This window comes from Gymnodraco acuticeps, unplaced genomic scaffold (assembly GCF_902827175.1).
Source record: "Gymnodraco acuticeps unplaced genomic scaffold, fGymAcu1.1, whole genome shotgun sequence".
In the NCBI taxonomy this organism is placed as follows: domain Eukaryota; kingdom Metazoa; phylum Chordata; class Actinopteri; order Perciformes; family Bathydraconidae; genus Gymnodraco; species Gymnodraco acuticeps.
In genome coordinates this window covers 5014010-5039078 of record NW_022992351.1, presented here as the reverse complement: position 1 = coordinate 5039078, position 25069 = coordinate 5014010, and the positions used below count along the sequence as shown (strand labels likewise).

The following is a 25069-nucleotide window of genomic DNA, read 5'->3' as shown; positions in this document are numbered from 1 at the left end:
GGTTGAATAAATCCCAGATACCGTGCTCTCTGTCTGAAACAGGTGGCATACTGGGAAGATGACACCAAACCAGAGACCATGGGGAAGGTCAGGGTGCCTTGGAACCAAACCTCGGTCATAGTGAGCGGCTTGGCAGGAATCACGCAGTATTTCCTCACAGTCAGCGCCTTCAACACAGCCGGCACCGGCCCCTTCCTACCAGCAATCAATGTCACCACAAAAAAGCCACGTAAGTTGCAGCACCCAAGACACCTTGCTGCTCCGGTGATTTTATGTCCAAACAGGTTATAATTCACGTCAGATGGCAGAATAAAAATATATGCTTCTAAAGCAGAGGTGTCTTAACTTTTTTCACCGAGGGCCACATACAGAAAAATATACGAAGGGCTAGCCACTCACTAGAGGTATATTGCCTCATAAGTTCAGTTATAAGTTAGCTAAATCAATCAAATATAGGTAAATTGTGCTTGTGAGTGTTGGCAGATCATCCCTTAAAACAGGAGCCTCAGATTGATTATAATAAGGAGAAATAGGAAGGGTGTATTTCAAGCTTGTTATGTAAATAAGTTTATTGGACTAAAAAATGTTTCCAACTTTAATTGACTGAATTTATTTGAAAAGTGGTCTTATTTACACATGAATACTACTGTGTAATATATTGTTACATTTATATTTAAGAAGTACAATATAAGACAACCGCAAGTTTCATTTGGGGGCCATATTCCATTATTTATTTATTTTATTTGCTGACGGCCGATTCCAAATGGTCCGCGGGCCGCATTTGGCCCCTGGGCCGTAGTTTGGACACCCCTGTTCTAAAGTCATCCTTTGAAGTAGTATCATCCCTTAAGAGAGGATAATTATTATAGATTGATGTGGCAGTAATGTGTTTCTGTGCTGATGTGTAAATGATTTGTTTTGATATCATGCAGCACCCGCCCTACCACCGCTGAATGTGGAATGGACTCTAATCGGCTCTCAGCTGTCTCTTTACTGGGAACCTGTGGTGGCAATGGAGTCAGAGTCAGAAGTTACAGGCTACCAAGTGAGTTAGACTTTTTTTAATATGCTCCACATTACCATGTTCCTATTAAACATCTGAGGGAAATGTACCTATGGTGGCTCACACTAAGCTGCCAGGTTGTAAGATGACATGTTTACAATGTGTCACCCACTTTGCTCCCCATCCAGCTGTCATACAGGAGGCAGAGGCTCAAAGAGGTATACACCCTCACTACAGCCAATTCAACAGCAGAGCTGACCCTCCCCGAGGAAGATGACGACTACATCATCCACATTCAGACGCTGAGTGAAGGAGGGCTGGGCCCGGCCTCTGACCCAATACGAATCCACCAACTAAGTGAGTTTGTTGTTAATGGTTGTATTGCTAACGTGGTTCCAAGTTCAAGGAATAGCTTCTCAGATTGAAAAACTGCTATATTTTTGTGTTAAGCTTTCACACTGAAATATGCTAATGCTTCCATGTTTGAGAGTACCACGACAGAGTAGCAAGATTTGACACCGGCACCTCGATCCCTCAGAGCTGTTAGTTTTTTACTATTTACCCACTCTTGTAAATGAATTCCCTTAGCACTTTTTAAACCTTGCAGGGACATTTTGTCCTCCGTTGACTTGCCATTACCCGCGCCCCCATCCACCCTTGTTTGGGCTCATCCCTGCTTATGTTTTGCAGAAATATGCAGCGAAATATATCTCTGTTGCAGAGGTTGACTTCCTCTTTTACTAGATGCTATAACTGTCCTGAGGGACACCAGGGGGGCTCCTCTGCTGCTCTAAATGCTAATTTGCATTGTTGATATTCTGTGTTGAATCCCTGAAAACAGCAGTTGAGACAGAGAATTCCACGCTGGCTTTTCTGTTAAACCTCATTTGAAAAATATGCTACTTTTTTCCCAGAGATTCTTTGGATACTGCAAAGAAAAATATGTTTGCAAAACACATTAGCAGGCAAAACAGAGTGCTGTGGTGCTGTGTGGATAGAAAGGGAAGCTGTGTGGTTCAGGAGATTTATTTTGCATAAATAATGTATAGTTTTTCCAGGAAAGAGTTTCTATGGATGTCATTACAGGAAAATAGTCAGTGATCCATAAGAACTAATTGAGTCGCTTAAATCATACATAACAAATTAGTGATGAGAGAAATCTGCATCAGGCCCCTGGTCCCTTTATAGTCCCATAATACATTTTTACTAACAAATGCAGTAATAAAAACAGGACATAAATACAATTTCACCACATTATAAGTATCCCTGTGAAACATCCATATGCGTGTTTCATGATTTGGAAATGTAAGTATCTAATTTTCCTTTAGAATGTTTTTGCAAATCTGTTTTCAGATGTGTCTACAGGTAAGATACCAGAGAGTGTGTAAGATAAGGAATGAAATGGATGTCCAGAACTGTTGGTGCTGCCACCAAACGTCCACTTCCAGGTTTGACTTTTTTTGTGTGTGTTGCAGGTATGAGTGCCCGCGGCTCGAGAGCCTGGAGTGCGGATACCTCCCCCCTCTCCCTGCTTCTGGCCATTGCAATATCAACCTTCAGGTCAACGTCGTGACACAATGACAAACTCCGCTTTGTTTTTTCAACCTTCTTAATGGTTTTATTTTTTCTTGAATTTGTGAAAGTTGCTGAGGTTTATTTTCTCTCTTATTTTTGGAGGTGACCACATACTATTTTGCAGTGTATAGTATGAGGCAGCACAAGAGTGGAGCATGCTGTCAGGCACTTATTAACAGTAAATTAGCTTCTTTTTTTTTAAAAACAATGCTCCATTTCAACACTTTTTTTTCTCGACTAGATTGATACAGATGCCTTACCATGTACCAAGATCCATGTGCCAAAGTAGTTTCAGCCTTCTTGTTGTTGCTAAGATAGCTACATGCTTTCCTCAACATTTTATCCCTCACAGATTCTTATTGTTGAAGGTCTTAGTGTACCTTGCGGAAGGCCATGATGAGAAGTTGTATTTTGTATTTTTGAATATTTTCAGTTTACCTCTCCACATATGAATTGGCGACTAGGAACATGTCCATTCACCCGTGCCCGTGCCTTTGGAGATTCTTGTAACGGCCTCACTTATAGACAATAGTCAGTGATGCTCAGTGTTTCAGAACATACTGCAGCCGCCTTCATCTTATGCGCTCCATTAAAAGTTGTCCCAGATGAAACTCATAAAACAGCTCAGAGTGCCGGTGTAAGCCATTTACCTTTTATCATTTGATTGTGCAGAGCTGAATGTGTACCGTGAGGGCTCGTACAGGTTTTAATGCCTCAGACCAGTTATTTTGATGGCCCGCTGATTGATGGATTGGATTTACTCTGCACTCACGAAGATTACATCTGCCTGTATACAGCAGTAGTAGGAGAGGTATATGACTGCCAGTGTATTTCCGTTAACACTAATGCTGAAACAATCACCAGGAAATAATCAACAACAAGTCATTGGAGTCATTTATCAAGGAAAAATGCACACCATACCCAACAAGGTGTGTGTATGAGTTCAATCCATTTGATGCCACGAAATCCAACTCGGAGGGTATTATTCCACTTTATACCATGGCCACATGCCAAACAACTGCTATAGGTCTACAAAATAAAGATATTATGTAGTCATTCAGTTCCTGATATCACTTCTTTTTTTTCTGACTGTTTTTAAAGTAACAACTATTAAAATCAGAATATTCAAACAATCATAATATAAAAAATATATACAATCCGCTTTGCAACACAAGCATATTTCCCATTCCAAGAATATTTTTCACTGATTGCACTCAAATCGCAAAGCAACACGGTCAATTCTTAAGAATTCAAAACAGCAGTTAAATACTTTTTGAGGGGTGAATAGCTATTCCTAATCACTTTAACAAAAGTTTCAAACAAAAATTAAATGTTCCAAGATGTACCTATTGGCTCTCAACCTCAAATATTTCAGCAAACAGTTTGGATTATCATAATTTATGTTCTTTAACTGCAATCCGACACCTTTGGTTATGTCAACTGAACAAACTCAACTGAGTAAACTTCAATTTATTTTGAAAACCGTGATGTGGTTAAAAGATTCTTAAGGTGTTACATTTACCTTGAGTTAGGATTAGCTTTTCAAAAGACTTTAGTACTGTTGCATTTGTTTATCATGGCAAACAAACCCCTCTGTTTTGTTTGTGATGCCCCCGTTACTAGACCTTTCGCCAATCAGGATCCAGAATTATCCGTGGCCGTGGTATGCATGTGATAACATATTTGGGTTTTGGACTGTTGGTCAGACGAAAGAAGACCTGTTTGAAAACATCTCCTTGGGTTCTGGGAAATTGTGATGCTCACTTTTCTTAATTTTTTGACATTTTATAGAAAAATCGATTAATAAATAATCATTAGTTGGAGCCCTAGTTTACATCCATCTGGGCGACACACAGTAGCCGTGCCAGTCATTGTGCATAATCAGCCATCGCAGTCAAGATGAGGAGGGATTTAAAGTGCTGCCAATTGTGCCAGTCTGATCATTAAAATCTAGCCACCAGCTTAGACATTATTTGGCAAAATGTATGGTCAGCTGTGTTTTAATACTTTGTGAATCTGTCCTTTCTTGTCAGTTGTATTGGCTTTTTTATGTGGTATGTGTTGTCATTGTTTCCTTTATGTATTTCAGCAAAACCCTCACTGCTCAGGTATTCAGACCTGCTTACCCCTACAGTACATTTCAATAGCCCTAAAGTGGCAGGAACAGATACAGTATATCAGTTACCTGTCAGCACACAACACAAGGGTCCATTTAACAGACTGACTTGACGAATGGAAAGCCTGATATGCGCCATGATTTAGCAGACATTAAAACATCTTAATGAATTAGAGCACGCCTGAGGGGCTCCTGTGGGAAAGGGCATAGGAGTAATGGTACTAATGACACCCACACAAGACAAATGTATCAGGATTTAGGGAGGACTAAATCAGGACAATCCCATCAAGATGACACCAGGAAGATTCAAGGGTGTGTGTGTGTGTGGTTATTAGCCTACACTACGGTGTGTTTGCAAGAAATCTCTGCTGGGGGAATATAATTTAAACTAATTTCTTGTACTTAACCCTGGTTCAGCGCTTTGGGCATGAAGCATGTGGACATTCAAATAGAGTAATTCAAGGTCAGCACGGGCAATATGATATATTGTAATTAAAATCAAATTACAATGAAAGCCAGTGCAAAGGAACAAATGGAACCGAGCTTCATAATCCAGAAGGCCATGTCAGGTACAAGTCTGTTTTCAATGTGTAGACAAAATGCTTTCTCCCCACGATGAGTGTTGAAGACTTTCTGAAAGCGCTCTTTGAATCCTGTTATGTTGTTTTTGTGGCTTTACGTGTGGTTAATCTGTACACATTCTTTCATTACAGAATGTCATTGTTAGGCTAACAAATGTTTACACAGGAAATGCATCTTTTTGGCTGATTTATTGATTATATGAACTGAAAAAGACAACCTTACGCATTGTATGAACTTGTGTCTTGGGTACATAGAAGCATTGCCAACCTCTTTGTTTTTGTAACGTATCAGTACTGTGGAGATGTTTTGATTTGGACTTTGATTTTTTCTTTTTTTTAATGTTTGATATTGTTCCTGATTGTTTCTTTTATTTTGTTTCTTCCAAAGATTCTGCACAAAGGTCAAGTGTTGCTTTAGAATAACAATTAAGAGCCAGTGCGATGAGATCTGGATTGCCTGCATACAGTAAACAGTACATACTGTATGTATTTTGTTGTGATTTGAAGCAACGCCCCCAACTGCGAGACCAAACCATGGTGTCCTACTTCTAATTGTAATTGTCTTTCCAACCCACAATCTGAAATATACATGAGCAGAGAGAGAGACATTTCTAAGCAGCTGCTATCACACACAGCCTTTTGGTGCAATGACACAAACACTACCTGTTACAAGGTAGTCAACCAGTGCACAGTAGATAATACAAGTAGTGTTATCTACTTGTACTTCTTTTTATAATATTACAACTTTACAATTTTCTTGCTACTATCAAGATCAGAAAAGGCTGAATTCATTGAAAATAAATGAGTTAGCCAAACATTTGTAATTGGATAAAGAGTGTTGGAGAAATACAATTAGAGCTCTGGGTGACAACGCTTGGCCTTTCTGTTGTGACTCCTCAGTATTTTGATGTCCAGGTGATCTCCGTGAGATCGTGGCAGTAACATTTTCACATTGAAAAGTCATCAGCTGATCTTGATATGCTGAAGCTGTGCATGTATGATATTGTTTGGTGCATTTGTGTTTTCTAAATGAGGGAGTTAATAAAAACAATTCACTGAGGATTCTCTCGGATTTCTTTGAATTATGGGTGGTACAGTGTCATTTTCAGCATCAGCAGTTTTAGTGTCTTTTACTGCAGGAAGAATTTGAGTGCTACCTTGAGGCACCATCAAAGCTATAAAATGCATAATATTATGAAAAAGCATTTAAATGAGGGTAAATGGCAGCAGTAATGTCCTATTCGGTGGACACAGAACACCTTTGCAAAGACTTTGGTGAATAAACTAATTGCTTTATCAAATAATAAGGATTATCATCACACACATTCTAAAGTCATACATCTATCTAAAAGAATACATAATCTAAAACGATATTTCAAGTAGTTGGCTTTGTGCAGTAGGTTTTGCAAAGAATATATTGAATAGTGTTATTCAAGCATATATCTTCTGAACTTCGGATGCCTTCCACTAAAAAAAGGGAATGACATGGAGAGCTACTGTGAAATATTGATTGAGCCAGTGTTGCAGAGATGCTTTTAAGATAATAAGAGGGAGAGGACCCTGTGAAGAGATCAATAGGGAAGGGAAGTGAAGAAAAGCGAGGTTTCTCCCTACACACCACAGATCATCCATAATGAGCTGGTGTGTCAATACTTCGGCAATGGCTCTTGACATGATATTGACCGCTGAATCACAACACTGGGCTACTGTAACTTATTTTTACACCAGACACTTAAGGGAGGGTATTAATGTATGATTAATATCCTCCGGTATACCCACAACATCACCTCTATTGCTGAAAACTGCAAAATGCAGATATTCGGATATGTTTAAGATAGCTCTTACAGAGATATTGGATGAGACATGATTGCTGTTCTTCCTATAGCCCACCAACACAGTGCAGATGTAGTTTAGTTGCTGCATATTGCATATATCAATACTGCCCCCCCATGGTACCAGCAGTCTGGTGCAACACTGAGGTAAAAAGGTTGGATGGGTGAGGTATGCTGTGTCTGCAGTGTCACTGCATTGCACGGGTACATTGAGGACCAGAGCATGGCAATGCAGTGGAATAATGATTCATGACCAATCCTGATTTGGATCACAACCTAAGAGAATCCACACAACGTAGAATATAGAAAAACATAAAATGTGGCAGAATGCTGAAATATCAACAACAATTAATAGCAATGGGTTCAGTGAATCCAAACATTTCACATTTGCTCAAGCAGCAATATTTCTCTTATTGTCAAACTAATTGTTGAAGATATAGTCCGTCGTCTCGCGGAACGTTTACTCCACTCCGACAGGTGGCGCTGTGTCTCCCTGCCCTGCCTTGTGTCAGCTATGAAGACAAAATATTGTGGAGAAGGAGACTGCTTCCTGCGGCACACATGTACACAGCACTGAAACTGGAATATGGATTATTCTAAGAGAAAAGACTCCTCTAACAGTGTCTTTGCAGACCCAAATTCCGAAAACAACGACGAGGAAAAGGAAGACCTGTGTCCCGGTTTTAAAGACGCGGATGCTTTTGTTAAAGTGAGTGAACTAAGCACGCTGCACGCGCAGTTTGTGAGTCCAGGCTAGCAGTCAGGTGGGCAACGTGGGTCTGCTTTAGTGCCTACGAGCTGTAGTCAAATTAGTTAGGCTTGGTGAGAAAAGATGCACAGGTATCTGTTGACACAAGCTTTTAATATTATAATTAACTAGTGAGGTAATGGTCGAAGTTGCAATAGTTTTCAACAAAAAAAATATGCCTCTCTAGGTGAATGTGTTCATGTTAATATTCATTTATTTAAAGAAATTAACAGTCGATAAATACTTTCGCTAATTGTTCATTTTGGGACCAATTTGAGCTATGGGCGATTTAACTTAGCTAACTAAAGATAGCTCTTTAATTGGGAAAAGGTAATACATATCCACATTTAGAAAAGCTGTCACCAGCATATAGTTGTGTAGATAGGTATAGCTAACACATTACATTATAAATAACGTTTTCGCTATATTTTCAGTCATTCCACTAGTTTAATAAAAAATTACCGTTTAAACTCTGCATGTATGTAAGTTCAAATATGCCAAGTTTCACTGTTTAGAAATAACTTTGTTGTGAAAACCCTAATCTTGCATTAAAAGATCATACACATTGTTCATTTAATTGTTTCCTTTCCCTATGTTTTTGATCATACTATGTTTTGGTATGGACTAACAGCTGATCCTCTCTCTGTAGTATGGATTGGGTGCGGTGTTATCTGCCACCAAGGCATCCGCCAGCTTGCCTCAGACTGGAGATGAATATGATTTCTATCGGAGCTTCCCGGGCTTCCAGGAGTTCTGTGAAAGACAAGGAGATAAGCTCCTGCAGGGGTGAGTTCAATTATGTCGTCGCTTCCTTTTGAGTTTTGGCTCAGTCAGGCACCTGCTCCCCCTCTCTTTCACCCATTCACCTGACACATTCAAGAATATGCTGCTCTTTGTCAGGAGTTGTGGACACAAGTATGCCTGATCCTTAAAGGTCACCTATTATGCAAAATCCACTTTTTCATGTCTTTGATACAGAAATATGTGTCCCCTCTGTGTAAAGAGATTCTGAAAGTTTCAGGAAAAAAAGATTTGCTCTCTTTTTCTCCTGATCCGTTTGTATAAAAACATCTGAAAATGATTTGATCAGATGTTGGCCACTTTATGATGTCATAACGTTTTTTTGGGTTGTGTAACCATTAGCCAATAACCAACCAAGGTAACCCCACCCCCCTTATCAATTGAGACCCCGTCCACACGGAGACGAAAACTCACCGAATTCAACTCAATACACGGAATCGGCTCAATAAACGTGTCCGTCTACTAGGGCTGTACCCGAATATTCGTTCGTTGGAGTACTATTCAGGTTTCAATTTTGTTATTCGTTGTGTTTTGTTTTTTCGTCTTTTTCCCGGTTTTTTTTCTAATTTATTGAAATCTCCAATATCAACGTAAGAGCTTGTTCCTCTTCGGGGGTGCTAACACTTAACCATAAACGTTATCGTATCGCGCAATGACTCACGGGACGTTACGCATTCCACATTTAGGCTGCACCTGCGTACCAGTTATGTGCACCCCTGATAATAGGGGACCTTTAAGGCTATTGTATACTTTCTGGATCTGTGTGTCCTTAAAGGTCCTTATTACAAATTCCCGTTATTTGTTCCACACTCAAATCCAGTTGGTGGCCGATTCACCTGTAGCTGGCAAGAAAAAAAGAATACAAACTAAAGACTTGTTTAGAAGAGAGGTGGTGTGGGGAGATTTTCTGTTACAGCCATTACTAATAGGGATGCTCCGATCGATCGGTCACCGATCGAGATCGGCCGATACTCACTCTCTACCGATCGATCGGTGCTCTCTAAACATGCCGATCGCGAGAGCCGATCGCATGACGTAAAATACATGACACTTTTCTCTGTGTGCGGCAAAACAAGTTCGCCAAAATGGTTTCACCGGTCTGGCATTATTTTAAGGTGTCCGAAAAAGACAGTAAAATAGCGGTATGCAACGTGTGTGAAGCAGAAGTCCTGCAGCTCCGCCCACCGGACCGGTAAGCGGAACGAAACACACGAGTTAGACCTAACACACTTAGCTATTTTATCTACCTCTGGAACAAGCTAAACTAGTCATTATAAATATATGTATTCTTCACTGTCGGGTCATTCATTACTGGATCAGTGAGCTGCGTGAGATACTGACAGGCTGTCAGGAGAGAGAGAGAGAGAGGAAAAGAGAGCGCTTCCGCTCATTTCTCCCGTGTATATTATCCAAAGTGAATGTAAACTTGAATAATGTACATCATTTGAATGTAATAATTAAGTTGATTGTTGTTTGTGGAAGCTCCAGTGAATGAGCCCCATTAACTGAGTTTTAAACATCACTTTAAATGGAAGATTTAAAGTGATATTTAAATCTTCCATTTAGGCCCCGCCCACTCGATCGGATCGGTGATCGGTATCGGCCGATACTGATTCCGGCGATCGGCCCCGAAATTGGCGATCGGAGCATCCCTAATTACTAATTTGTATACAATTTGGTTTTTAAAGGTATACAAAGACAGCCGAGTGGTGTAAAACCACTGTTAAACAACGTATGGATGCCAAAATGATGTACCAACCTTAAGACACACAAAGGATTTGATTGCTACTCGCTGTTTCTTAATAAGAAATGTTTCACTTTGTCCCCATGTCAGCATGAGTCAGATAATGCAGCACCATGGCTGCAGATCTCACATGAGGGACAGGAACAAGCTGACAGGGCTGGAGGAGAGGTTCGACTTGGTCGTGGACTCGAACGACGTCATCCTCGAAAGAGTGGTATGATCCTCCTTCAGTTTTGATGTTGTACACATTTTTTCATGGAAAAGTCTTTGCAACTAACTGAGCTCTTGTATCTGCTTTTCAGGGGATTCTTCTTGATGAAGCTGATGGGGTGAACAGGAGCCAGCAGCCTGTCCTGCCCGCAGGCTTTCAGGCTCCCAAGATTGTTGTTTCCAGCTGGAATCGCAAGGTTGGCCAATTAACTTCTCGGCTCTTATGCTTGCAGATGCCAGTTTGTTTGGGTTGCCTTCAAGCCTTAATGCTTTGTGCCAGCCCTAGCATTCAAGCATTTAAAGAAAGTTTTTTTTAACACTCCCACCCCCACCCATTTTGTAAACAATGCCTTTTATTGATCAGGGTTCAGGCTCCGGCAGTCGTTCTGAGACGTTCCGTCTGCTCCATGCCAAGAATATTGTGAGGCCTCAGCTGAAATTCAGGGAAAAAGTCGACAACAGCAACACACCATTTGTTCCCAAGATCTTCATCAAGCCCAATGCAGTAAAGCCTCTTCCCTCCTGTAAGAAACTTTTCACGCTCATATTATTCCCCATCTTGTGTTTTCATAAACTCATTAACATTTATAACACATGTGCTCTCTTACTCCCCAATCGTAGATTTCACCAACAAACAAATCCGTAAAGAGCGACCTGAGGACCTTGATGTCCCGGCTGCCCTGGCTGACTTCATTCACCAGCAGAGAACTCAGGAACATGTTGAAGACATGTAAGACTTGTCTCCTGTGTAAAAGTAACATTTCGTCTTTTCCTGTTTCCTCTTGTCCATGTTAACTTTTGATTCTGACCCATGTAGGTTTTCCCACCCATACCAATATGAACTGGATCATTTCACATTAACAGAAAGCCTTCTTTCTAAGCCACAACCGCTGGTAAGCATTACTGATCCTTAGATATAATCCTCTCACTGCTGGTTAAGCTTCTACTAAATGTGTAATTTGTGTGTTGCTGTTTTCTTAGATGTACAAACCCCTGGATGAGACCAAATGCTCCTTCATTGAAACATTGGAGGATCTGGTGGCTCTGAATGAGAAACTTTGCAAATTGTCTGAATTTGCAGTGGATCTTGAGGTAAGGGATAAGAAAAAGTTCATGGGTGTGGAGGGAGTCGGCACAATATCATTAATACCTATGTTATGTCATCTGATCCAATACAACAGGTAATGCTTTTCCAAGGCTTATGATGCAGACTTTTCAACGGTCAATTTGTTGTCAATCCTGATTGCAACGCGAGTAAGTTATTGTTAACAAACTTTTTTCTCTGTCGCAGCACCACTCCTACAGGAGCTTCCTCGGCCTCACCTGCCTGATGCAGATCTCCACCAGAGACGAGGACTTCATCATCGACACCATTGAGCTCCGGGGCGAGTTGTACATTCTCAATGAGGCATTCACTGACCCTGCTATTGTCAAGGTAATGGCGCTAATCTACAAGTTAATTTTTGTTCCTGTATCCTGTTAAGACAAACAGATTCTTAATAGGCAACTGCACCTTCTGTGGCTGTCTTCAGCCTTGGTCAGGTCTGTCTTTGGCAAACATTCTCTCTGTTATACATAAATAATTTATTTAACAGTTTTACATTTTGAATCTGAGGACTTCTAGACATATTTTCACAACTGCACATAGCTACCACACTGCACATGTTATTCATATCACATTAACTAAACCACTAGTTTGAAGCTGAAACACATTTGCTAAATTTACAATTGTCAAGATCAATGAGATTGTGACACATTTAAGTTTTGTGCTAATGAGTTTTACTATGCACTGGACAATTATAACCGATGTTTCTCTTATTTCCAAGTATATGAATAAACTGAAGATAATTAGAGAGAACCTGTCTGAATGTCTTGTTCTGCCTGCCGTTCTGTCATCCCTTTCCCAAATCAAAATATCCCCAAGAGGATACATTTATTTCAAGCAGATGATTTTGAAGGAGGCTCAGACTACCCTTATGAAAGTTTTATTAGATACCTGTAGAAGAAAATATCCACCAGTGTAGTACGTTTCTGAAGCTTTACTCTTAAAAGCTTCTGCGTCTGAACTTCTTTCAGTTGTCTCAGAGCCTCAAAGTTTTCTAACAAGTTTGATGAAGTTGGTGGGTGTCCTGTAGTGTGTGGGAGCCAACGTGAATCACACACTGTAGGATACCTGTGAAAAAGTGTGTTGCGTGGGCTTGAACTGCTGAGAGATCTGTGAAAAAAATCCCAATGAGAAAATGTCACATAGTGTGTCCCTAGTATTATATTCTGTATCGAAGCAGTGATTTCTTTGTCTGAAAAAATATATTTTTTAAAGTTTTTAATTGAGTGTGGTTTCTCTCCTTTTCTCAGATATTTCACGGCGCTGACTCTGACATGGAGTGGCTCCAGAGGGACTTAGGCTTGTATGTCGTCAACCTTTTTGACACGCATCAGGCCAGCCGAGCTCTGAACTTGGCCAGACATTCCCTCGACCACCTGCTCAAACACTACTGCACCGTGGAGTCAGACAAACGCTACCAGCTGGCTGACTGGAGGATTCGGTATGAAGATGACACGGCCACTCTATGCTTCGTTTTATAGTTAATGTTTAGGGTTTAACTGATTGATAGCTATCTCTTATCAGGAAAATCCAGCATTGATCTCATATTGATTGTAATATTACTCTTAGAGATTCAAAGTCTTCATGGTCACATTAGCTACAGTATAGATATGGCAATGAAAATCTTTAGTCCCATGCTCCTCCAACAATGTAACATGAATATACATGACATAAAACAATTAAACAAATAAAAAAACAGTTAAATAGTTCAAGAAGAAATATAATCGGACGGATGAAACCCTCTTTAATGGACACACATGCAGAGCATATAGCACACAGTGCAATTTGGCCTCTGCATTTAACCCATCTTAGTACCAGGAGTCTAGCACTAGGAGCAGTGGGCAGCTATTGTACAGCACCCGGGGAGCAATGGGAGTGGGGGGGAAGGGGGGTGTCCGGTGCCTTGCTCAAGGGCACCACGGCAGGAGGTGAACTGGGACCTCTCCAAGTAGCAGTCCACATTCCATATTTAGGTCTGTTCGGGGACTTGAACCGGCGACCCTACGGCTCACAGTCCAAGCCCCTACTGACTGAGCCACTGCCGGACAAACAGAGTACTATAGAATAGGTCAGATTATCTTGCAAGATGTGCAAGTAATGCAGATGAAATAAACTATATACAGTGTTGTTCCCACGGGGTCTTAAAAAGTCTTACATTTGATAATCAGAATTGAAAGTCTTAAATATGATCGAAAAAATAAGAAAGGTCTTAAATATGATTTAGAAGGTCTTAAAAAAGATGGGATTTGAAAGGTACTTCTGTGTTGCGATCGCGTCTAAATGTGTTTTGGGGGAAATGTCCGGGCTGCAAAGTAACCAGTACGGTAATAGCCTTTCAGTTCCCCCAAACAATTTGTATTGAAATAAATCAACATGGAACCAGTAATCACTAACTTTGTTTCCCCCGGCCACTTATTGGAGAACAACACCCAGCTAGTAACCTAGCAACCAAGCTTCAGCTAAACTCTGGTATCTTCTAATCTACTTACAAATAAATATGGGGAAGTGTAAGTTCATCCGTATTTGTTTGGAACACAATGAATTTAGTGCGTGGTTGAAACCAGTGGAGGGGAACGTGTTTGAAGCCTGCTGCACCTTTTGCAAACAAAATTAGCGTTTGTTTTGCTAATGCAGCGTTAGCTGGTGCAGCAGCTCCCGCAACAACATCGGGGGACCTCCGGGTGACGTTTGGGTCTACGTCAACCCTAAAAGCGGAGGTGCTGTGGACGCTAAATACCGTAGCTAAACACCAATCATACAACAGCATGAAGGCAGCAGTGCTCTGAATATAGCTCTTGTCACTCACACACATACACAGAGACACACGCACTACACACTTTTTGTCTGACACGCTAACATAGTTCTGTGTACTGTTATGCGGTTATGTTCAGTCATCATTCTTATGTTGAACATGAATACATTTACTTTGTAAGTAATTATGGGATGTATTTCTTCTTTCATAGCAATTTTCCTTCCTACTTTCTTGTCGTGAAATAGGTCTAAAAAGTCTTACATTTGAGTTGGTGAAACGTGCAGGAACCCTGTATATACATGTCAAATAATAAATACTATAAGCTAAATGTTGCAGAGAAGGTTTAACATGAACAAGTAAATGCAGGAGTCTATATCCATGTAAATGTACATTTTTAAATGTGATTATTTTCTACTTTTAAATCATGTGTATCTCACTCCTGTAGCCCCTTGCCAGAGGAGATGGTGCAGTATGCTCGGTCAGACACACACTTCCTGCCTTACATCTACGACTGTGTGCGGGAACAGCTGTTGGACTTTAACCACGGGCAGCCCGGCCTGCTACAGTGTGTCTGGAACAAGAGCAAAGACATCTCTCTGAAGGTGAGAACAAATCTCACTTCATACACCATCAGGATTAAATCAACACCTACACTTTTCTAATGCTCTGGGATTTGGTGTCCAGGGCTGCTGGGCCTTCTTAAAGGTTGTTTTGTGTTTTTCTGTATTTTTCTTTTTGTGTTTGAATGTTTTGTATGTCTGTTTTACATTAATGGTTGAATCTAGCAATCTTTACAATCATGAATCGCACGTATGCGTAACAAGTGACAGGAACATTATTTGCTATTCATTCTAGACTGGATGAATTAAAGGGTATAAAAATCATTCATTTGAATATCAGGAGTCTATTGCCCAAAATTGATTTACTTCGGATATGGGTTGTTCTACATAAACCTAAAATCATCACACTCTCTGAAACTTGGCTTAATAGTAACATTTCCAATAGTGAATTACAAATCATAAATTATTTGCTTTACAGATCTGATAGATGCAGCAGGGGTGGAGGTGTGGCTATTTATGTCTCCTCTGACCTTGTGACTGAGCTAATTGCTACTTCTATAGAGCCTCTACATTTTGAATGCATTTCTTAAAATTATTTTTCATGAAAATAAATGCTTAACTATTGTTAGCATCTATAGGCCACCTTCTTCACCTGCAGAGTCTTTTAACCATATAATTTACACTATCAACTCCATTTCCTGCGGAAATGAAATAATCTTGCTTGGTGATTTCAACAAAAATTGGTTGGATAAATCATCTGATAGAGAGAAAAGACTTTTCAGTAGTCTAAATGTTAAACAGCTAATTAATGAGCCAACTCGTATCACTCTTAGAACTGGATACTGGTGTCACACCCTGACAGAATCTTAAAAGCTGGTGTCATGTCGGATTGCTTCAGCGATCATTCAATTGTTTATTGCGTATGGAAAATCTAATTAATTAAACTACCTCCAAAACTAGTCAAAATCAGACAATATAAAAAATGGAATGTTGATTTATTTATTAATGATGTTGTTGCCCTTAATTGGGACAGATTTCAACTTATACCTTTTGTACAAGATGCTTGGGATTTTCTGCATAAAGAGCTCACTGATGTCATGAACAAACATGCTCCTGTGAGAACGGTTAAGGTCAACGGTCAACATCTCCCTTGGATCAATTCTGAACTCATCAGTCTCTTTAGGGAAAGGGATAAAGCATGGTCGATATATCGTCATTCAAGAACTATAGCCGATTGGGAAGTATACAGGCATCTTCGAAATCTGAGTAAAACCAAAACACGAAATGCTAAATCGAACTACTATAAAGAATCTCTCACATCGGACTTTAAGAATCCCAAGCAATTTTGGACTAAAATTAAATCTATTTTAAATAAATCGGGTAAACATTCTATTAATAAAATAAGAACTGCTGATACAATAATTCATGACCCATTATCCATTGCCCAAATATTTAATCAGCATTTCGCTAATGTATGTTCCACACTACTATCTGACTCCTATTTGACGACTGGTATTTCTAATAGTAACTCATACTGCAACAGTTATTTTTCTTTTAAGAAGATTCTACCACACGAAGTTCATAATGCTATCACAGAATTAAAAGTGGATGGCAGTGCAGGACTCGATGGTATAGAAAACAGGTTCATAAAATTGGCGTCCCATATTCTCATGTACCCACTTGCTGATTTGTTCAACCTGTCTTTGTCCACCTGTGAGTTGCCGACTATTTGGAAATGTGCACGCATCATTCCACTGCATAAAGGTGGTGATTTACTTGATACAAATAATTATAGACCAATCTCTATAATCTGTTCTATTTCCAAAGTTTTGGAGAAAATAATATGTAATCAGGGTTGGGAGGGTTACTTTGTAAATGTAATCAGTTACTGATTACTGATTACATGGCTCTGAAAGTAATCCGAATACAGTTACAGTTACGTGTCTTAAAAAAGTAACGTAATCAGATTACTTTTGGATTACTTTCTTTTTCCATCACAGATGGGTATGTTTTGGTGAACAGGAGACACAAAAAGCAAAAGGAACGTGTTTTTACTGTTTTAATGGCTTATCAAGAGCACAACTGAAACACAACATCTGAAACGATGTAACAACATAATTAACTTTTTGGGGATGCAGTTTGGGATGTGAGGAGTGAGGGACACGGCTTAGAACGAGCGTGTCGCCTTTTGTCCTGCCAGTGTTGGCAGGACATGAATTAAAATGTCAAACTCGGACTTCATTTTAAGGACATTACGGCCAGGGGTGTAGAGCTATATTTGTTTAAGCACCGGATTGGCAAAACAGGAGAGTGTGTGCACCAGTCTGCCTTGATCTATGAATTCATGTCCGTGACTCTCACAGTATCTGCTGCCCGCAGCTGTTTTATAGAAGGAACACCTCCTTCACTTCATGAAATCTCTGCAGCGCCAGGAGGCAGCGGGAGGGTTAACTCAGCCTCTGAGAAGACGAGCACGCAGTGCCTTTCACGCACCGCCTTCACTGTGTTTACCTTCAGAAATAATCATTAGTAAGGCTAAAGAAAGAGCGACCGCAGGCTGATGTGTTTTAACCACACACACCCGATTTAAACGCAGACTTGTGTTCCTCCATGTTTCGTTGTTATTGTTTCACTGAGCGGACCCGCGATTTTTTTTCAAACGCTTTTTTGGTCCATCTGCGGCGGTAAAAGGTTTTGTGGGCTGTGATGATTCGGCTGTACCTTTAGTAATGAATATTACATGTTGTGAGGAAATCTTTCCACCAATAATTCCAATAAGTATTCCAAAATGTATTCACTTCAGGTTTACGAAAGTAACTGTAATCAGATTACTCGTTTTTCAAATGTAACGCGAGCTGAATACAGTTACTTGATTTTTGTATTCTGATTACGTAACGCTGTTACATGTATTCCGTTACAACCCAACCCTGTATGTAATCAACTGTCACATTATCTCAATACTTATAATATTTTATCTCCGGTTCAATCTGGTTTCAGGCCTAATCACTCCACAACAACTGCCCTACTTAAATTTACGAATGACTTGTACTCTGCTGCAGATGATGGTGAACTCACAGGTGCCATTTTTATTGACTTGACAAAAGCCTTTGATTTTGTTGATCGATATCTGCTCTTGGATAAACTTCACGGCATTGGCCTTTCTAATAATACAGTGTTATGGTTTAACTCGTACCTTCGCAGTAGAAAGCAATGTGTGGTTGTTAATGGAAAACAGTCTGACCTGTTGATCCAACAAAAGGGTGTACCCCAAGGATCAACTCTGGGCCCACTTCTGTTCTCTATTTACATAAATGATTTATCTTCTTGTCTCATTTATTGTTGTACTCACCTTTATGCTGATGACACTGTCATATATACATCCAAATCAGATTTTTCACAAATTCAGATCTCTCTTGAATCAGATTTTAATATCTTACAGGACTGGCTATCACGCAATAAACTACTGCTTAACAAAACAAAATCTTATACCATGGTCTTTGGTACCAGGCAGAAGCTCAAATCCAAACCTAATGTAGTAATAACATGTAAGGATGGCACTTCTCTGCATAAAGTTGATAGCTTTAAATATCTTGGTGTATGGCTAGACTCTGAACTTTCATTTAAACTACATATAAAGCATGTAATACAAAAAGTCAATTACGGAATCAGTGTTTTACACCGCTCTCGCAATTGTTTTACGCTCAGTGTCCGAAAGATAATTGCTTCTCAACTTATTCTTTCTGATTATGGACTATTGTGATGTTGTCTACCAAAATGCACATAAATCAGATCTTGCTCCACTCAACATAGCCTACAACAGACTATGCAGATTTGTTCTTGGTTGTCCTTTTCGTACACATCACTGCACAATGTATAACCAACTTAAATGGCCTTCTTTAAATGTAAGAAGACACATGCATTGGCTTCAGCTGATACTTAAATGCATTCATCTTAACTATCCCCCTTATTTAAAGCAGTATTTGTACCCTACTCACCAATTCATCAAGTTAGACATTCTGTTCAGATTTATTTCTCTGTCCCCTCTGCAAAAAAATTGATTGGCAGAAGAGCGTTCATGTTTAAAGCCCCAACTGACTTGAATACTTTACCTGCTGCTATTAGATCTCTTGCATCATTGGGTTTATTTAAACATGCATTGTTATCTCACTTTCAACTGGTCTGTACTTGTTATAACTGATATTGATGAAACTGGTTTGCTTGACTGTCTCAAATTTTAATGATTGTGTGCATTGCTTGAATTTCACTTAACAGACTGTATGTGGTTTGTCTTGTGTGTCATGTTTTGCATTTTGTCTTTTTGTTTATGTATGTCTGTAAGTTGTTGCTATTGTCGGGACCCCTTGAAAACTAGATGGTGCATCTCAAGGGGTTTATCCCAATGAATAACATTTATATATATACTCCTATTCCACTGTTTCATTTCTTAATTGCTTTTTTAATGTTCACACCATGGTCTCTGGCCTTTTCTAACATTCTTCAACATTCATCATGTGCTCTTCTTCCATACAGAAATATGTGAAGCCTATATTCACAGAGGAGTCATATTTGGAGCTGCAGAGGAAGCAGAAAAGGTCCTTTAACACCCAGCAGCTCACTGCCTTCAGACTGCTGTTTGCCTGGAGGGACAAGCTGGCCAGGCAGGAAGATGAAAGCACCGGGTATGCTGTTTGGAAGATGGACTCGATGTTCCAGAAATCCTCTAGCTGTTTCCCTATTTATAGTTCTCTCCAAGCATGATTTTATAACCCACATTTTTGTGACAATCTCTCTTTTAGAATCATTCACAGTCTGTCTTGACATGTTTTTGAAATGTGTTTATTTGTGTGTTTTAGATTTGTTCTGCCCACTCATATGATGAACAAGATATCTGAGGAGATGCCAAAGTAAGTCCATTAGATTTCCCACTTAGTTTGATTCATCTTCAGCATTGGTTCTCTCCCTGTAGCACATTATTTTTTTCTTTTTCTTTTCAGAGAGCCACAGGGCATCATCGCCTGCTGTAACCCTGTACCCCCGCTGGTGAGGCAGCAGGTCAATGAGCTGCATTTGTTAGTGCAGCAAGCCAGAGAAATGCCTCTCCTCAAGGTAAGAAAACATGGGGCGCAGCCGTAAGGATGTTTTTTTTGTGCAATATCAATGTTTGCATCTAAATCCATTGCAATCTTTTCTACACGTTGCACAGGCTGAGATTGCAGCTCAAAAGAAGAAAGGACTCACACCCATAAAAAAGGTTAGTTAAGAAATGTTAAAAACCAGATGGAATATATGTGTTTTGCATTCAGTATTTGTTAAAAACAACAAATGGGACAAAATTAACTACATTTTGTATACTTTTCCAGGCTGACGTCACGTTGTTTGGTCCTCATGATACATCCAGGGTCTCTGAGAGCGATCTCCATAACTGTTCTACTGATGGTAAGCCTCATAATTGCACATATTTAATTGCATTATTCCAGTAATTTATTATTTAAGCCTATCAGGCCTGTAACTTGTGTATTTATTTTCAGAAATGCCCATCAAACAAGGGATGCTCTTTGCAGAGGATGAGCCCAAAATGGATGTTGATGAAGAAAACACAAGTGGCCTTGTAGCAAAAGCTAAAATCACACAGTTTGAGGTAAAGACTTTTAGTTACCTTACCTTGGCCGATTCTCACACAAATGTGATACCTTATGTGATAACTCTGCGTTTTTTTTTTTTAAAGGAGCCGGAAACACAGAATGACCCAGAATCCCTTCCTGTGGGTCAAATGAAAGCCAGGCGCATCATTGAGTCTTTTGAAAACCCTTTCAGAATGGTAAGAGATGACCAGCGATAACCCCTCAGTAATGTTGCGTTTTTATTTAAACAGACACACGGCATTCAACTATCTTCTTTGTGATTTTAGTACTTGCCCTCCAACAATGTGCACATCAGCAAGAATGCCAAGTTTGACCCATCTTCCAAAATATTTGAGGTATGTAAAAACTCCATCCATCCATCAACCTCTAGACCTATTTGTCTTTTCCTCTTAGCTAAATATTTGAATATTCATAGCTGTACCATCTCACATTTACAGATAAGTAAAAGATGGAAGCTGCAGAGTATTGAGCAGCAACAGAAGGAGTTGGATGCCAAAAAAAAAGCAAAGGAAGAAAAAAAGGAACTCACAAAGAAAGTGGCAGGTAATGGAGGTCGAATATGCTCCAAATGTACACCTTTTTCAATGAAACGCCCCTCATTGTATTTGCATGCAACATATCCACAGATGAGAGAAAGAAGGCTAAGCAGAGCTACCAGGAGTCTCTCCAGAACGTTCCCACTGTTCGCGAGCAGGCAGCGGTAAGTCATGTGCTTTTTTGTGCTTACATTTCCCCTCACCCACTTTAGATTGGCTACACAGTCAACTTCACTTTTGATGTCCCTGTTGGGAAGATACATATCCGTGACAATCACAAGTGTTATATTCACCCAAGAGCCTGGCTCAGCATATTAAAGATAGTGCTGTAATAGACAGTTTAACCCTCTTCAATGCCCCCCATTTGCTGGTATTCCTGCATAAATACAGTGACTCACAAGCGATTGAACCACTGCTGCCAGTCTGCAGAACTGGCATTTCAGTGGCCTTTTAATATATATTTGTCACATGATGTGCCTGGGGAAAAATACATAGTGGGATTGCAGCATTAAAGACTTGTCCTCTGCTCATCAAACACCTTTCTTCCCTCCTGGGGAACAACAATATCTACTTTCTGCTTAAAAGCCCCACTTCCTTTTAGCTCCGTCTGTCGAGGGTATTGCTTGGCGCCCTCCTACTAAGTTACTTCTATGCGCTCTTGCCACCATATGGTGTTTCCTCTCAGTTTTAAATGCTCAGTTTGACAAAAATCTTGAGACTGTGCAGCAGAAAGAATGGTCCCCTCTGTTTGACTCTCGCCTCTAACCATGCATGGGCTTTGAGTTGGATACCTTGAGTAGAGTTGTATTGTGCTCAGTAATGACGTGCTCCACAGAAATCCATTGTGTGATGAAGGCTCAAGTGAAAAGTGAAAGTTTGTTTTAAGTTGGGAAGGCGGCATCAAACAAGCATGTTCGCGCTGTCTGGTGGCATTTATTATAGTTGGCAGCAGCACTTGAAAGTAACGCTCGTCAACCTGCCAACTGCAGGCAACAATTGTCTCTGATCGGATCATTCTATGTTTCAGCTGCCACTTTGGTAGTTAGGGTTAACCCAGTGAAGTTTTTTTTTCTTTCAGTTTGAAAGAAAGATTTCCAAAGCTTCTTGTGCACTTATATTATGGCTGTGTTCTAAATCACATACTCTTCTTTTTACTTTAAGTATGTACTGCAACTGCAGTATGCTGCACTAATGTTTAAAAAGAAATAGTTTGGCCACTAAATCTAATTTTAAACCCTCAGTCATTCACATCTTATGCTGTGATTGTAGTAATGTAATATGAAGCATGCCCTGAACTGACCTTCTAGCTGGATAACTACCATTGTAGAACACTTTACTTTAACTAAGAACAGACTTGACACACACTCCACTATGCTCCAACTTGCATAAAAGAAAAGTGTTTTAAATTACTGTATCATTATATCAATTGTGTAATGATGTTCTAGTCTTTTTCACATGTCTTAAACCAAACCATTTATTGAGCAAGTTAATACATTGTAGGGATTTTAACTTCACGTGGCACTCACCCACAGGTCGTTGAATAACACACAGTGTCAATTAACAGAGACACAACAATTTAATGATGCAGAGAGTCAAGCCAAGTGAGCATTCAAACCTTTAGATGGCAGCAAAAGGTTAGGTTCTCTATTTGAGAATGTTTCCTCACTAAAGAGTCAAACAATGTGGACTTAATTAACTGCAATTATCTCGATCACAGGCCAATACACTATTAAACTGTTGTTTGGTACAAATAAATATATTTGTCAAATATGCAGTAAAGATAATCATAATGTTTGAAGGTAGTATCCATTATTATTATTCTCTATAATTTCCTTTAATTCCTTAAGATTACCTTGGTGTATGTTATTAAATTCAATGTAATGGTGCACCATAAATAGAGCAATCCCAGAAAATAAATAAATCAAAAATAATCAAAACGAGAGCTGTTTGATTAGTTGTACCTCAGAACTGCCTCCCCCCATACTTCTTGTCCCATCACTGGATGTGTTTTGTTAGTGAAACAGAATACAATCATTAGAGTATTTATTGGAAGTATTGTACAGAAAATAATGTTGCTGACCAATTTCATTAGGAATCTGTAAAACCCGGAACGAAAAGAGAGAGGGTCGCCAGTGACGTTGGTGAGTCGACTCCCAAACCGAGTAAGAAGCTATTGAAATCTGCAGAGAAGCCCGAGAAGACTGAACCACCTCCACCAGAACCCTTCAAGCCATTCGACTACAGAAAGTCAGACCTCAAAGTCTTTGCTGGTATGTATATATTTTATTTATTGTCATCACATCACTTATTTTTTCTCTTCAGTTGGTCTTTGTATATTAAATAATAATAATAAAAATGAATCAAACTCATGGCACCTACTTTATTTTTACAGGTAACAAACCAACGGACAACACTCAGTTCGATCCAAACCGGCAATCCAATGATTTTAGGAAAAAGGTATTTGTTTGTTGATTCATTTCTTTATTGACAATATGTTTTTTTTATGCGTGCATGACTAATTTAAATGTTTTAATCCCAACAGAAAAAACCCAAGGGACAAAAATCTAATTCTGGAGGTGGAAAAAGTATGTCGTACATGGCTGGGAAATCTGACAGGTAAACATTTACAGTGCAGTAGATTCATTGCCTTCACTAATACATTCATCAAAGTATGTTAACCATTCTGTCTGTTTCTTCTTCTCTACAGAGGATTCAAGCACAACTGGCCCAAAAGATAAACTCTCCTTGATGCCATATTCTCTCTTATTTTAAAACTTTTTCTTATCTTGCAGAAACAATGATCCCTTTATTTTCATTTTTCATTTCAACAATCAACGATTTTCCTACTCAAGTTTCTTCCATTTGTAAAACAGTTTGCCCTGTAAATATGTGGAAGCACAGACCTCTTTATTAAAGACAATTTTAGAGGAACAATTATTTGCCTTTTTAGATAATGATTATGAATGAAACCTAATAAACTTACATATGGTTGAGCAGTGTGATGCAGTATAACAATGACACCTTTCTTCAAAACTATAACCACTGATATTTTCTAATGGATTATGTCAAGCGGCCAGTCAATATTTCAAATAAAACTCCTGCAGGGTGAGCACATTCTGCTATTAATCGCTTACCAGTTTAACCCTGTGAATTGAAATCATGTTTCCTCACTGTTACTTTGAACTGTTGCCATTTAGATTCAAAAGGTTTATTGTCATATCATATACACAACTACGGTGTAGTTATGTAATGAATTAAAAACTTTGGTCGAAGGTTCCTCAACAATGCAATTAAATGCAAAGTTGGAGATGAACTAGCGACCCGGCAGCCATCCACGGCGCCATCTACTCACCAAGGGATTCAATTCAAGGCCATTTAGGGACCTTGCCTTGAATTGACTCTCCCTAACAGGTTTGACTTCTTGTATTCATTTTGTGATTAATTTATATGTTTGGACATAATGTTGTCTATAATGTATCGGTGCCTCCCTTGTGTAATAAATTAAACAAAGAAACGCTCACATTGGAAACACTTAGGTAATCAAATTACAAATATGTACTTATTTAGAAGAAAGGCTTCATAAAACAATACATAACCACATATTAAAAATATGCACCCACATCAAAACACAAGAACAAAAAGTACAGTTTCATGGCTGAGGTCAACATGGCACTGACCTCTAAAAAGCTCTTATCACTTTTAACAACTGAATGTATAACAGAAGGCTGTTTAATTCCAAAATAAAACTAGCCTCTGGCTACATTATTTACTTGTGATCCTGCAAATGAACAGACACTGGCTCTTTACTATGAAGTATTTTTTAACCATTGTTTGTACCCATTCATTATATTATAGGCGACACAC

General features: G+C 39.4%; 2 protein-coding genes across 3 annotated transcripts in view; both read left to right on the top strand.

The window, feature by feature from the left end:
• LOC117541944 (contactin-3-like) overlaps positions 1-6335 on the top strand; it is a 33968-nt gene extending 27633 nt beyond the window's left edge. For both annotated transcript variants that reach the window (XM_034209312.1, XM_034209311.1), the window contains exons 21-24: positions 43-229; positions 933-1045; positions 1192-1360; positions 2479-6335. In XM_034209312.1, the coding sequence (XP_034065203.1) occupies positions 43-229; positions 933-1045; positions 1192-1360; positions 2479-2576 (567 nt within the window). In that variant the 3' untranslated portion in view covers positions 2577-6335. The remainder of the gene's footprint in view (positions 1-42; positions 230-932; positions 1046-1191; positions 1361-2478) is intronic.
• A 1283-nt stretch (positions 6336-7618) lies between these two features.
• On the top strand, positions 7619-24338 carry exosc10 (exosome component 10). Its single transcript, XM_034209037.1, has 25 exons — positions 7619-7816; positions 8505-8641; positions 10491-10614; positions 10703-10807; positions 10975-11134; positions 11232-11340; positions 11428-11503; positions 11592-11702; positions 11902-12045; positions 12966-13156; positions 14913-15069; positions 19558-19706; positions 19881-19931; positions 20022-20133; positions 20231-20278; positions 20388-20463; positions 20556-20665; positions 20753-20845; positions 20936-21004; positions 21107-21212; positions 21296-21369; positions 23298-23475; positions 23598-23662; positions 23748-23821; positions 23913-24338. Exons 1-25 carry the CDS (start codon positions 7694-7696, stop codon positions 23941-23943), a joined length of 2673 nt encoding a protein of 890 aa, XP_034064928.1. The 5' UTR covers positions 7619-7693; the 3' UTR covers positions 23944-24338.
• The last annotated feature ends 731 nt before the right edge of the window (positions 24339-25069 follow it).